Genomic DNA, 14811 nt, shown 5'->3' on the forward strand with positions numbered 1-14811 from the left:
AGATATATAATTGACCAAATATAGAGGTTTTAAAACTAAAGGATTGTGACTGTATTGTAGAAGAAAAAAAAAACTTTATGTAACCAAACAGGATGCAGCAATTGATATGACATTATTTTGTTCTTGTATGCTATGTAGAGCATCGTTTAATGTAATATACTGCTAATCACAAATTTTATTCATGGTAAAATTACTAAAATTGATTTATGAATGTAATGAACATACATGTTCCCCAAAATAAAAGCCATTTCTTTATGCCTATAAATAATTGTTTGTCTGTTTACTGTTATATCAGCATAAAGTGCTTCCATACACAAGTAACTAAATATTCAATAATTTTCCTTCCCATCACCAGGTGGACATGCAAGCCCTTCTAGACGAGCAACTGAAAGCTAAGCTACAGAATCAAGAACAAGAAGATAAGAAAAGACTACATACTCATCCTCGTAAATTTACTAAGAACAGCAAGGGCAAAATTTTTAAACTTTGGAGGTGACCATCTGGACTACTGTTTATCAAGAGTTACACAAAGCTTCCTAAAAGAGAGGTTTTGGATTTCCTGCTGATGAGTTACGTAACGTGTAGGGTATAATAAAGAGTTAATGTTCTTCGTGTATATAATGTATAGTTAAGATCTTAAAGAACAAAATAATATAATACAAAAAGGCAGATTTTACCTTTCATTTCAAAACTATTTATTCCTGCTATTTCTTAAGATAGAAGCATTTGTTTAGAAATAAAATAATTTTCTTATTTTTGTATAAGTATTATTGAAACCATTATGTAAAAATTATGTTTTAATAATGAAATAAGTCTAAAAAAATACAACTTTTTTGTAATTAACAATTATACCATGGATGATATGTTGAAGTTGTAAGTTTTGAATTAACGTCTCATGATGATAAAGTACCATAAGTACAATTTACTGAATCTCATTTTAAGATTCATGACCTCAGTTTTAAGGCTTAGTATCATATGTTTTCAGGTTTTCTATGCAACATGCACTGTCCAAGGCTCTTTATAACAAATGTTTGTATGTTAATGGTATATCATAAATACCAAAGGGACCAATAAGATATTGTTATTCACTGTTTGACAATATATTTTGTTAACAAACCGTGTCGGCTTTTATTCACTGTTTGACAATATGTTTTGTTAACAAACCGTGTCGGCCTTTATTCACTGTTTGACAGTATATTTTCCGACACGGTTTGCTAACAAAATATATTGTCAAACAGTGAATAAAAGCTGACATGGTTCGTTAACAAAATATATTGTCAAACAGTGAATAAAAGCCGACACGGTTTGTTAACAAAATATATTGTCAAACAGTGACTAAAGACCGACACGGTTTGTTAACCTTTTATTCACTGTTTGACAATATATTTTGTTAGCGAACCGTATCATCTTTTATTTAACACAAGAACGGGTTTTTTGTTTTTTCTTTCTTTTGCTTAACAGGTTGTGTTTCATAAAGTTAGAGCTTGTTTTTAAGTTCCACTGATAGACATTTGTGTCGGTAATGTATCTTAGAATTCCATCGTCTCTATACTGCGATGGCTTTTTTATGGCATAAAACAGTTACTAAATACGACGGTGAAGTTAGATCAAAGCAAGTAATTAATGTAAAAACGTCACTGCATCATTGAATAAATATTGATATCACACTGCGAAAATAAAACGAAAGTTTCCCATAGTTGAATGGGTGATAAATTTGTACTTCTTTATCACCAGCTATAATACTTTTTCAATCCTTCTCTAAATTTAATGCAGGAGTTGTGCACCTTTACATTGTATCACACTATTTAATGACTGATTTGTTTGGATAATCCCAGTCAAAAGGTTACTACCTGGAAGTGGCATATTCTAGTTACTTTGTGTGGGAAATACAAACATTTTCAGCTACTGAGGATTTTCCAGTACTGTTGGATATATGAGTAATAATGTATTATGAAAAATTATGTAATAATTTCAATGTTAATTAATATAAGTAGATGTATGAATAGTTCTTGTTGCGGTGAACATCTCACATTGCTGTACAATCTGAGAACCAGGTTTGAACTGTTTTTGTACATTGACAAATAAATTTTATTTCACATGTTGATTTGTTTATCTTTAGTAAGTATCGAGTACTTCTGTTCAAATAATAATCATAAGAGTTAGATACAAAAAGATTTTTCACACGACACTTTTTTTTGAAGATGTGTAAACAACACAACTGTTGTTCTGTAATAAACTTGCATCCATATTATGAATAAAAACATGTATCGTGGAGATCTGGGTTTTGTTTTTAATCTATATCAATCTCCTTCCATTTTCTGTCAGTTTTTTTTTTATTAAATATTTCTTCGACGTCCATTTTTTCAGGAAAATGAGTTTCCTTATCGATGACCCAAATAGTTGATATTAGATTTTTAATGTCACTTTAAATCAGAATGAAAAATTTCTAATCATTTAATTATTTACTAACACATTATGAGACACTTGAAAATTTAATTTGTTCATCTTTAGCCCATTTTAGAAGCATAAAAAACAACATTTAAGAACTTAATTACGGTTGTTTATAGTTTTCTCAGTTTCTGAAACAAACTCTTTCAAACTATAGAAGACAAGCCAACAGATTTGTAATTTCGTAGCTGGGTCTTCCACATATGTATTTTTCAACAGGAAATATCCCTGTTCAGCAACTGCCAGTGATTATGGTAAATACATTATCGTTTCCTGACTTCGTTTTTTCAAGTTTCATCGAGGCCAGGAGCTTTGCTTTCTAGAAGTTTTCAAAGCAACTTTTCTACAGTAATAAGCTATTTACTTCCTCCTTTACTTAGTAAAGTGAACTGTTAAAGTTCACCAAACAGATTTTCTCAGACTTGCAGTGATCTTAGAGTTCCAGTGAAGATGCTGTCTGTTATCTTATGTTCATTAATATTTTTTATTGTTTTGTGAATAGAATAAAAATTGTTTTCATTGTGTTTGATATTTTATCCAGTACCTTTCTATCTCGCAACGTGGTCAAAGTAAGATAACTGAGTTTAATTCTGCAAAATATTTCCTGCTCAAATGTGTTATTGAGTGGATCCTATGCAATTACAAACATGTTATTCGATGGATCCTATGTGATTACAAGCCTGTTATGTAGTGAATACAAACCTGTTATCTAGTGGATCCTATGTGATTAGGCATAGAATCCACTGGATAACAGGTTTGTAATCACATAGGATCCACTAGATAACAGGTTTGTAATCACATAGGATCCACTTGATAACAGGTTTGTATTCACATAGAATCCACTAGATAACAGGTTTGTAATCACATAGGATCCACTAGATAACAGGTTTGTAATCACATAGGATCCACTAGATAACAGGTTTGTAATCACATAGAATCCACTGGATAACAGGTTTAATTACAAACATGTTATCAAGTGGATCCTATGTGATTACAAACCTGTTATCCAGTGGATCCTACGTTATTACTCAAGGGGAAATTAGTGAACCTGAGAATACCACAAGAAGTTTTCTTCATCCTTTTCTTTTTAAGTAATCACATTTGGTATCTCTTCTTTTTCTGGTAAAAACCAGTAGTATAGAAAGCACTTTCTTTCCTCTATAAAAAGTGCTAGTTGCGATATTTTGAAGGTCCACTATTCTTCATTTCCTTAAGAATAATTTGCTGTAATGTTAGTTTTTACATTTTTATCTCTGTATAGGACTATTGTTGAGTTGTCTGGTATGTTATGTACTGTCACTGATTTTAGGAACAAGATAGTCAAGAATGACATGCCTGATAAACTTTGGAAAATATTAGTACTATAAAAAAAAATGTAGGATCAACAAACATGACCCTGATACATTAGACTTCACTTGCATTTTTCTCCCGTACCAACTATGAGATATTTTACATAAAATCTCACTTCCAAGGGGTCATTTAGCCCATCTAGGCTATCGCCAGGGCCGGATTAAGTTGTCAACCCAAGCTAAGATAAAGCGATGGCCCCTATGTAGCTATACTAGTTATCTTTGCATGTTGAACATTCCAAATTAGAAAAACAGAAACAATATAAAATATTAATTTATATACAATATCAATATTTTTAAAGAACCACCTTATGTCATAAAATTAAAAATTATATCAAATAAATTAAAAAGGGTTATAATTTTATCTCCTTAAGGGGTCCTTGAACAATAGGCAATGACTTTTGCAAGAAGAGGAACATTTTACATGAGTTCTAGTGCAAAAAATACACCCACAGCAGCATGGTAAAATAAAAGTTGTTGGGTCACTTTACCTTCAGTTGAGAGAGAAGTCAAAGCATTGAATCAGTGTTGTTTCATATTTGACCTGAAACATTTTTTTTTTTTTTTTATGCAGTGTTACCGATCTTTGAAAGATAACATTGAGCTTCACACAAAGTAACAGACAATGTTAAATAGATTCAAAAAACAATCAAGATATTTGGAAAAAGATTTGAAACAAGTGGGTTTGGTTTAAGGTGTTTTACAGTTTCATGTGGAAGATCTCTTGCAGTACTTGAAACTGTTTCAATTATGAAAACTTTGTTTGTTTAGAATTTCGTGCAAAGTTACACAAAGGCTATCTGCACTAGCCATCCCCAGTTTAACAGTGAAAGACTAGAGGGAGGGCAGTTGGTCATCACCACTTACCGTCAACTCTTTGTGCAACAAATAGTGAGATTGACCATCACATAATAATGCCCCCACGGCTGAAAGGGTGAGCATGTTTGGTGGGACGGGAATTCGAACCTGCATGGCTATTCCAAGCCCAACATGAAAGGATCAGAAAAAGGATTTTATGAACAGTAATCACAGCCATTGACAACTAGAAAAGTTTTTGCTGACAGTTTGGGAGGTCCCAAGCTATAACTTGGTTAGACTGTTCATTAATTTTGCCCTGATTACCACCATACTCCAAATTACGTATAGAAACTTTATATGTATATATATATATATATATAGGCTCTATTTCTGATATATGAAAATATATTAAGGAGATCTGTAAAAAAAAAAGGACCCTCCTTTGAAGTATTAGGAAGATTTTACAGGTATGGACTGTGAAGAAAATTAAAATAAATTTGAAATACACTATTAGTAAAACAAATGGTGAAATATAAGTGAAGTTGTTGATTGATATGCCAATTTTTCTTAATATACAATAGACTCGAAGTTAACGAGGGATTTACAAACTATACTAAATAGGGAAATATTGCTTCAGATCAATAGCGGGTAATTTTATTATAAAAGCATATAAAGTACATTTAAACCGTGCCATTAGTATCTTATACTATTATTAAGATGCTAGACTTGAAATATGAATATTATCGCAACATCTAATGTTCATAGTGGTATCACTTGTACAGTTTTTAGCTTGATTTGCAAATAAGATGAGAAGGAAAATGTTGATAATTGTATAATTAAAATTTTCGTTATAATTAGTGTGGTTCATTCTCTTTTACTTTTACAGTACTTTTAACACACCAAATTTTAAAGTACGTTGTTATTTTAAGGAAGTTTACTTTAAAACTGTAAATGCCTTTGGAATGACGAATTCACTAACCTATTACTAAGAGAGCATGACTATGATTATTAGATATCACGCAATTATGACGCTTGGAAACCACGTGAGGTTATAAAAACTAATTAATTCATACAATACAAAACCTAATATTATATATATTTTTCCTCCCGAAAAGAACTGGTACCCGGATATTTGAATCGAGAAATTCATGTATTATTACAATTTGCCAGTTTTCAAATTAACTGTTCTAATCTTTACTTGTATATATAAGTATATATAGAGAGAGAAAGAGAGAGCCCATGATTTACCGGTACTCAGATTAACTAAGTATGCTAAAAAAGTGAACAGTAATTTTATGTATTATACGTTCAACACTGCCTAAGATGGCATATAATTACAAAAAACAAATTAGTCACATTGCGTGCTAGAGAACTGTTACAAATTATAATATATAGATCATAAATATTTAAAAAAACGGAAATCGTCACGCGAATTTGTAACCAATGGACGGAAACGCAAATTTATATGACTCAAACTAACGCCCCTGTTTATTGTCAATGGTGTTCGTTGTTGTAAAAGATGGCTAGAGAATACGATCATTTATTTAAACTTCTTATTATTGGGGACAGTGGTAAGTCTTTATCTATTTCGTCGTTTCTGCTATATTCAAATAATATTAAATAAATCAATAAATTTTATTATGACTATTATAAATTATTAGTACCAGGACTGGTAGTACACTGTACAGTACGGTTTGAAATATATTTTAGTATTATAATTACTTAAGCTGTAGGCCTACTATTACAACTTGTACTCAGTAGTTCTACTACTGTTAGTAGTAGCACTATTATTATTTAGTAATAGTAATATTACTTAATACTAATAGTAATGCTACTATTATTAATGATATTATTTGCTAGTACTAGTTCTAGTAAAAATAAGTATTACTGTTAGTAGTAGTAACGCTTACGGTAATATTAAATACTAATAGTTGGCATATTTTATTAATACTACTATTACTTAGTATTGCTTCTGACAAGTAACATAGTTATTAATATTAATAATAATTGTTTAACTAGTCTAGAAGTGGTGCTGGTAGTATAAAATAATGGTCTTTCAGTGTCTTATATTTATTATTGATTTTCAAATAACATTTACATTGCATTTAGTACTCTAGCTTTGAAGTCCAGATCAGAAAAACTGTATGAAGGAGACAGACCAATGTTATGTCAAAACATGTAGTATGTTCTCCACAAATAACTTACTTTACTATGCTTATAATCGTTGTTTGGTTTACTTATTATTGTAACATTCAGTGTTTTGATAACTTAAAAAATTATTTTAATTAAAAACAAAAAAATCTGGATTTCTCGAGTATATGGCACATTTGGCGATGTATTGCAAAACATAAAAATTTCATAAGTAATGGATTTGGATAGAGGATTATCATTTATGTGCTAATTCATTGACGACAGCATCAAATTTTTAGTTCTTAATGATCACTGTGAACAGAGAAGCCTAATATCCAGACTCTGCAGACATAAAACTGTGACAATTATTCTTGTTTGTCTTTCTTAATTATTCTCAAACCATGTAATAAGTGAAATATATTTTTGCAGGTGTCGGAAAGAGTAGTCTCCTTCTTAGGTTTGCTGACAACACATTTACAGGTGAGTGTTATGTCCACCCCCCCTCCCGGTTAAAAATTGGGTTTCAATACTCGTGGTGGGAACAGTGCAGATAGCCCATTGCATAGCTTTGTGCTTAACAATAAACAAACAAGTATTATGTCTTGGAAAATTTCACATATATTTCTAATAGGTTGTTTCTTATTTAAAGATCTACTATTATTATGTAATGTAGATGTACTGCATTTCACTCGTTACAAAAACAAGTCACCAAAGTTTCAAATAACAAACACAGATAAATGTGAAGAACTGTGTGTATAGACTGTTAATGTGACATGCTGGCTTACTAGCAGAGATAGAGAGTTACTACATATTTCTAAGATGTGTGATAAAAATTGTCTTGGAAATTATAGGTCAGTTAGTCTTAATTCTGTAGATGGGAAAATTATGGAGTATGATGAAAGAAGCTTTAAAAGTTATTTAGTGAAATATGCTGTCACAAAAGAAAGCCAGTATGCATCATCAAAGGAAAATCCTGGCGTACCAAGGATGTTACTTGTTATCTGGACAATGGACACTCACAAAAGAAAATCCTGGCATACCAAGGATGTTACTTGTTATCTGAACAATGGATACTCATCAAAGGAAAATCCTGGCGTACCAAGGATGTTACTTGTTATCTGAACAATGGACACTCATCAAAGGAAAATCCTGGCGTAACAAGGATGTTACTTGTTAGCTGGACAATGGAAAAGATGTGAGATTGATGTACTTAGAGTTTAAAAAGAGCTTTTGATAAGGTGCCACATGGAAAACTAGGTAAGAAAATGAGATTATTAGGGTTTGGAAAAAAATCTGATTGGACTATAGGGTAGCTGGATGAGAGAAAACTAAAGGCTAATCTCTACCCTTGTTATAAGTGGAGTGCTTCAGGGGTTAGTGCATGGGTCATTGATTTTTGATATTTACGTTAATGGTATTCAGGGTTCGTAAATAGCACGGAACCCTAAGTATTTCACACAATAAATTTTGGTCCATGTGTGTGTGTGTAGAAAAAAAAGGTAAAACAAACAAACTATTTTTATTATTCTAATGTTATTAGTGTAATCACCAGTATCAAACATATTTACATTTTGAGGCAGGTTTTGGGGTACACAAATGAAAGTGTGGTATCGGGTTGATTTGCACATTCATGAGTGAACTTTCAGGCAGGTGACCCATTAGTTGGTCACGTCTGATTAATCCAGCCTTCATACCTACACGATTTATGTTCAGAAGAAACATGATTTTGATTGGGTTATAAAACAGCGTGTTTGTAAAGTGATCAGTAACTGATCATGGCACCTTTGAAGACGAATAGTAATCCTGTAATAAATGATTTATAGAACGAAAGGATGTCTACTTGGACTCGTAAGTATTACATAATGTTGATACACGCTTATGAAGTGATGAAAATTGATGATTTTAACATGAATACTTGTAATAGTACTTCACAGTTTCACATATACCAGTTTTATCATTTTTCAACTCACATCACGTGGTCACAAACATCAACACGTATGCACGTTGAACAGACCCCCAAACTAACTAATGATACACTGCTTATTATAGATGTTATATGTTTATCATGTTAATAATTTCCAAGACGGCAACTACTAACATGTGTAACTTGTGGATGTTATTTAGGGTATATGTACTGTATTAGTTACTTAGTTTAAAAGTTATACAATTATTAACGAGTCCAATATCTACATTAGTTCTTATAAAGAAAAAACTGACAGAACTCGTGTTTTTTTTTATGCGTGGGCTTGTTCTGACAAGAGGGCATAGGCAGAATGATCTGATAAATAGGTGATTATTTAATTACCTTTCATTATAATAAAATAGGCAGGCAAAAAAAAAAGTCATGTTCATGATTGATGTAAAAATGTTCTGCTTGTTTGGTGACAAGAAGATGCAGCTTTTAATACTGGTAATAAACAACATTATAACACCAAATTTTATTTTTCTGTAATTGGACACACGATGTTTTGCTTTACAGAACTCCCGAAGAAGCTGTAAAGCAAACTTTTGAGTGTCCAGTTACAGAAAGATAAATTTGGTGTTATAAGGTTGTTTATTACTAGTATTAAAACGTCTTTTATACACCAGTATGTACTACAAAAAATTAAATAAGGTGTAGCTTGTTGATGGAGATTTTTGTTCCTGACAAGGTATAAAATAAACGTCAGAAAATCTCACGAGAAAGGCAGCTTACAATGGAATGCCTCGTGAAATAGAGGGAATTAGAAATAGTTGATTACCAATTCTACAGTAGGCAGCATAGCTCAAACGTTTAATTGAAATTGCATGCCACCATTTAACAGGCATGTGTAATAGGATAATTGCAATAGTTATCTATTTGAATGAGGAAATCAAGCTTTTCACAGATGTGTTGCTAAGTTAATCATCCCTCAAAAGAAGACGTTAATGCAACTGTACTGTCTATAACAATGAATTCTATCTCTAGTGTTAAGAGCAGCTGTAAGAATGTTGAAATAAATGTTGAAGACTCTCCTCTGTCGGAGATCATTAAAAAAAAAGTGAAATGTCTGTCTGTTGAAGATTGAAAAGGTCAGGGTATGATAACTGTGTAAATATTTGAGGCCAGTGAAAGTTTGTGCAATCTAAGCTGTTGAAATTAAACAAAATGATTTTTTTTTATTCTTTCCATTCATTTAATTGTTGACCAATTAAAGGGCCACTAGAAAGGAATTCTACTTCACCCAAAATGAGGCTAAAAATGCATTAAATGCATTGATATTAACTTCATAAGAGGTAGTTCGGAGGTTCTCTTCGATTATATGATATTAGTACAGTAATTTTGTGTTTTAGAACTCATCGGTATCTTAAATCATTCTACAAGTGCTCTTTATCTTTTATTTACTTTCTTTTAGGTGTAGATTTACAATAGTCGAGCATCTGTTTAGTGCCCACTGCTCACCATGGGGTAGAGGTTTGCAGTAGTGTGACAACCCATAATGTTCCAGGTTGAGAACGGCTAATTTACGTACGACTAACATGCCACACCCGTGTAAATTACTCAAGATGTCACTTTGGAAACGTAAAAGGTGTTGTAGAATTGTAACAGTAACTTGTTGAATGTGTAACAATGATAACACAATCCTTTTCCATCAACTAAACATAATTGTTCAATCTTGGTAATAGTTTCTACTATGAAAAACAGTATGTTTCAAGGGTGTCCCTCAAAATTTCCACTGTGTCCCCTTAATTGTGATACAAGGGGATCCCCCCCCCAATGGCACAGCATTATGTCTGTGGACTTAGGTGCTAGAAACCAGGTTTCAATACCCGGGGTGGGCAGAGCACAGATAGCCCATTGTGTAGCTGTGTGCTTAAACTACAAACAATACAAGGGGACATTGGTTCGTTCCTTAAACTGTAGAACTTACGAACAACATGTGTAAGAAACCATAAAGATAGGTCAGATGTCGATGAAATTGATTCAAAGCCTAGTTACAGTTCTCTTAGAGAAATTTGATGCTCTTGGAACACAGCACTTTATTTACAAAAAATGTCGTAGCAGCAGTCTGTCCCAACGTGTGGGTGCATTTTTTACAGGGGCTACTTACAGCTGTAGTGACTGTTGTTTCTCATGAGAGGAGTTTTTTAAGAGGTGAAAGTAATTAAAGCTTATCTGAAATCATCTGTGTCACAGGGTTGGCTTCACTGAAAACAAGAAACTCGTCAAAGAATTTGTAATGAGCAATAAAAAAATTAATTGTCACACTTTATTAACTATATAAAGACTATTATAATTCCAAAATTTATATATATCTAATTAAGTAAGCCAAATTTTCCCTTTTTATTCCTGATTTATGTATTAAAACAAACTAACAATTAAATACCTTGCTGAGGGTCCAGAATTTTGTCACGAAGGCTCTGCTGGTGGGTTCTCTAAGATTAAAAACTGGGTATATTTATAAAATGAAATTCAAAGTGGAACAGAAAAAAAAAGAACACAATGTGTTAATTTAGAGATACCAATGTAAGATGTAGTAATTTTAACTGTTGCATTGTGAGTGGTATTGTTAACATTTTATTACTTGTGTGAATAGATAAAGTTAAGAAAAAAAATAATCAAAGTAGGTGTTTATACTTATCATTAATGTTTCATTCTTCAGGAAATTATATCACAACCATTGGAGTAGATTTCAAAATTAGGACAATTGAGGTAGACGGAGAGCGAGTAAAGCTCCAGATCTGGGACACTGCGGGACAAGAACGTTTTAGAACCATTACGTCTACGTGAGTATTGTGTATTCGAATATGAAAGTCCAAATAAAAAAGTTAAGCTTATCTTGTTTCTTGTAAATCCTTCCAATTACAGAAGTTATGTTTTAAATGTCGCTTACTGTATGTTATTTTGAAACACCTTATTTGAAAAAAAGACATTGCTTAATTGTGTGAACATGCCTATTACTGTTTCAAACCCTTGTATTATTAGTATGTTTATCACTTACTATAATTTTGGATTCTTATTATATGTAAACGAGACGGTCTCTGATCATCCACATAAAACAAAATTATTTATTTCTGAATCTGTTAAAAATTCTTCCTTCATGATGAAGTTATTAATATTGTGAAATAATTTCTTTGAGCTCTGTTCTTATTGAATGTAACAATATTAAAACTATATGTATGCTTGTATCAGCTACTGGGATAATAAGCTGCTTTGTTTGTAAGCCTTTACAAAAGTTAAACATAAAACGTCAGTTCTGTCACAGGTCTGCTGCTGTGATATGTGTCTTTAAACATTTTAAAACTGGTAAAAAAACCAGAGAGAGAGAGAGAAGAATTTAAACTTTTATTAAGTTTTCAAATCATAATACTGTTTATTGTTCTTTGTCTTATACATTTATAAACAGTGTATTTGATAAAGATAAGTAAAACTGGTAAAAAACCAGAGAGAGAGAGAGAAGAATTTAAACTTTTATTAAGTTTTCAAATCATAATACTGTTTATTGTTCTTTGTCTTATACATTTATAAACAGTGTATTTGATAAAGATAAGACATTTTCTGCGTAGCTTTTTTTATAACGCATTGTTTTGGGACAACGTGTGACCTATTGGTCTATCTCGGCTGTCCCTTCCTCTAAACTAAATGAAAACTATTAACAAATAAACAGAAAAACTTAAAGCCAGCCCTTATCATTCATGTACTTATCAAGTTTTCTTCTAAACTCACTTAAATTTACTGCCTCTACAACATCCAAAGACAGCCCATTCCAAAGGTCAACCACCCTGTTAGAAAAATGAAACTGTCTTAGCTGAAGATGACTCCTACCCTGCCCAAATTTATATGTGTCCCCTAATCCTACTATTCTCACTGTTAAATATGGAAAAAGATGATGCATATTACTGAAAATTCCTTTACAATCTTAAACACCTAATAAGATACCCTTAACTCTTCTTTTTTTAAAAGAAAACAATTTGAGAGATTTTCATCTCCTCGTATGACAACCCCTCTATCTCAGGCACCATTCTAGTAACCCTCCTCTGAACTCTTTCCGACAATTCAATGTCCTTCCTCAGGTAAGGAGCCCAAGATTGAACACACTATTCCAAATGTGGCCTAACCAGCGACCTATACAATGAAATTATGAACTATTTAGACTTGTATTTAATACTTCTGTAGATACAACCTAAAATCCTATTTCCCCTACTACTAGCAACAGCACACTGCTTGGATTGGTTAAGTAGTGATTCTGTGGTAAAATCTTGATGATAAAACTGGTATGAATATATTTGTATTATGTAAGAACACAGTTAGGAAATAAAGAATAGCATATTGCACTTTTAAAAGTGTAATGAAATTAGACGTAGTAGTAGAGATTAAGATGGTTGATTAGAGTTTGCTTTTGTAACGAAACGTAATATTTTTACACACATTTATTTGTTTTATTAAGGTTATGATGACTGGTAACCAATAAGTCTTTTATGTAAAAAAAAAAAAAGGCTGGGTAATTAGTGGAACGTGCTACTCGGTTAATCATTGGGCTCGTTAATTAATTATATTCAACTAATTGATTATTCTCACATAAGACTTGTATCATTGGAATAATTGAAAATAGTAATAATTTTATAAATTTATTCATAATTTTGAGCCCTCCTTGGCACAGCGGTATGTCTGTGGACTTACAACGCTAGAAACCGGGTTTCGATACTCGTGGTGGGCAGAGCACGGATAGCCCATTGTGTAGCTTTGTGCTTAACTTAAAACAAACAAACATAATTTTGATCAGTTTGATATAGTTGATGCTCATAGGTAATTGAGTTAATCACTCAGCCGTACTCGTGATGTATGTATATTTACTTTCCATACCGTTTTTAATTGAATTCGTTTATTTTTTTAGCACTTTAGTATGACAAGACTGTTGAATTAATTACAAAGTTTGAGTAATATAAACTGAGATCCTCCCAACTTAGAATATAACATTAATTAGTTAAATATATATTTTGTTAAATAGTTTAATGTATACATTTTTTTTTATGCTGCTCTGTTTGTCATCATAGTTCGTTAGATATGACACTACATTTTACTCCCCTATACGTTTTGGTAAAACAGATCTAAAGTTTTTTTTCTAAAGTTGGAAAGAAGACTGAAACAGTTTAATGTTTATTCAGTGATAGTTAATACTTTTAAGATTCTTTGAAATGAATTTTAATATGGTATAAATATAATTTTTATTAGCAACTGTGTTAGTATCGTTTATAATTATTCATAAATCCATAAAATTTTCTCAACAAATTTTGTCATGATTTCTCTTCAAAAAAATTCTTCTTTTGCTACACCTAACGAATTTTATTTACATTGAATATTTTGAGTGAAATTGTCCAAAATCCCTAAAAGATTTAATTTCATAACAACTGTTCCAGATATTATCGAGGGACCCACGGAGTTATAGTTGTTTATGACGTTACAAATGGAGAGTCGTTTGCTAACGTAAAAAGGTGGCTGCATGAAATAGATCAAAACTGTGATGTCGTCAACAGAATATTAGGTAAGTGGTCCAGTATTTCTAAGGTACTAATTGAAGATGTCTTAAAACTGAAGTATGTCAACTTTTCATGTGGAGTTCATTGTTTTTTTATACTTTGTTTTAGATATAATGGAAGTTTTATGTGTTCATTATCAGACATGGGTAATGAACTAGTCACGATTTTCAACAAATGTTCCTTAAGAATTACAACTGTTAAGAAATATATAAATTCTGTGGTAAGAAATTAAAATAAATAAAGTTTCTTTATTACATCAGTTGTTACTCAACCTCATTCTAATCTTATTAGATACATAGTAGACATTTCTCATCTTTCCATAAGCAGTGATGTTTATTGGTTATTACATCAGATGTTAGTCAACCTCATTCTAATCTTATTAGATACATAGTAGACATTTCTCATCTTTCCATAAGCAGTGATGTTTATTGGTTGTTACATCAGATGTTAGTCAACCTCATTCTTATCTTATTAGATACATAGCAGACATTTCTCATCTTTCCATAAGCAGTGATGTTTATTGGTTGTTACATCAGATGTTAGTCAACCTCATTCTTATCTTATTAGATACATAGCAGACATTTCTCAT

General features: G+C 31.7%; 2 protein-coding genes across 3 annotated transcripts in view; both read left to right on the top strand.

Moving 5' to 3' along the window:
* LOC106462554 (bicaudal D-related protein homolog) overlaps positions 1-1092 on the top strand; it is a 52114-nt gene extending 51022 nt beyond the window's left edge. Inside the window, exon 11 of the mRNA XM_022389856.1 lies at positions 356-1092. The gene's annotated coding sequence lies outside the window, so the exon portion shown is untranslated. The remainder of the gene's footprint in view (positions 1-355) is intronic.
* Positions 1093-5860: 4768 nt separating this feature from the next.
* Positions 5861-14811, top strand: part of LOC106462563 (ras-related protein Rab-35-like) — a 13856-nt gene continuing 4905 nt past the window's right edge. Inside the window, exons 1-4 of one of the 2 annotated variants that reach the window (XM_013922500.2) lie at positions 5861-6166; positions 7155-7205; positions 11348-11471; positions 14103-14227. In XM_013922500.2, the coding sequence (XP_013777954.1) occupies positions 6115-6166; positions 7155-7205; positions 11348-11471; positions 14103-14227 (352 nt within the window). In that variant the 5' untranslated portion in view covers positions 5861-6114. Of the gene's footprint in view, positions 6167-6724; positions 6777-7154; positions 7206-11347; positions 11472-14102; positions 14228-14811 lie in introns of those variants that run through there. The other variant, XM_022389857.1, reaches the window with a different exon arrangement.

Source organism: Limulus polyphemus, unplaced genomic scaffold (genome assembly GCF_000517525.1).
Source record: "Limulus polyphemus unplaced genomic scaffold, Limulus_polyphemus-2.1.2 Scaffold1197, whole genome shotgun sequence".
NCBI lineage: Eukaryota > Metazoa > Arthropoda > Merostomata > Xiphosura > Limulidae > Limulus > Limulus polyphemus.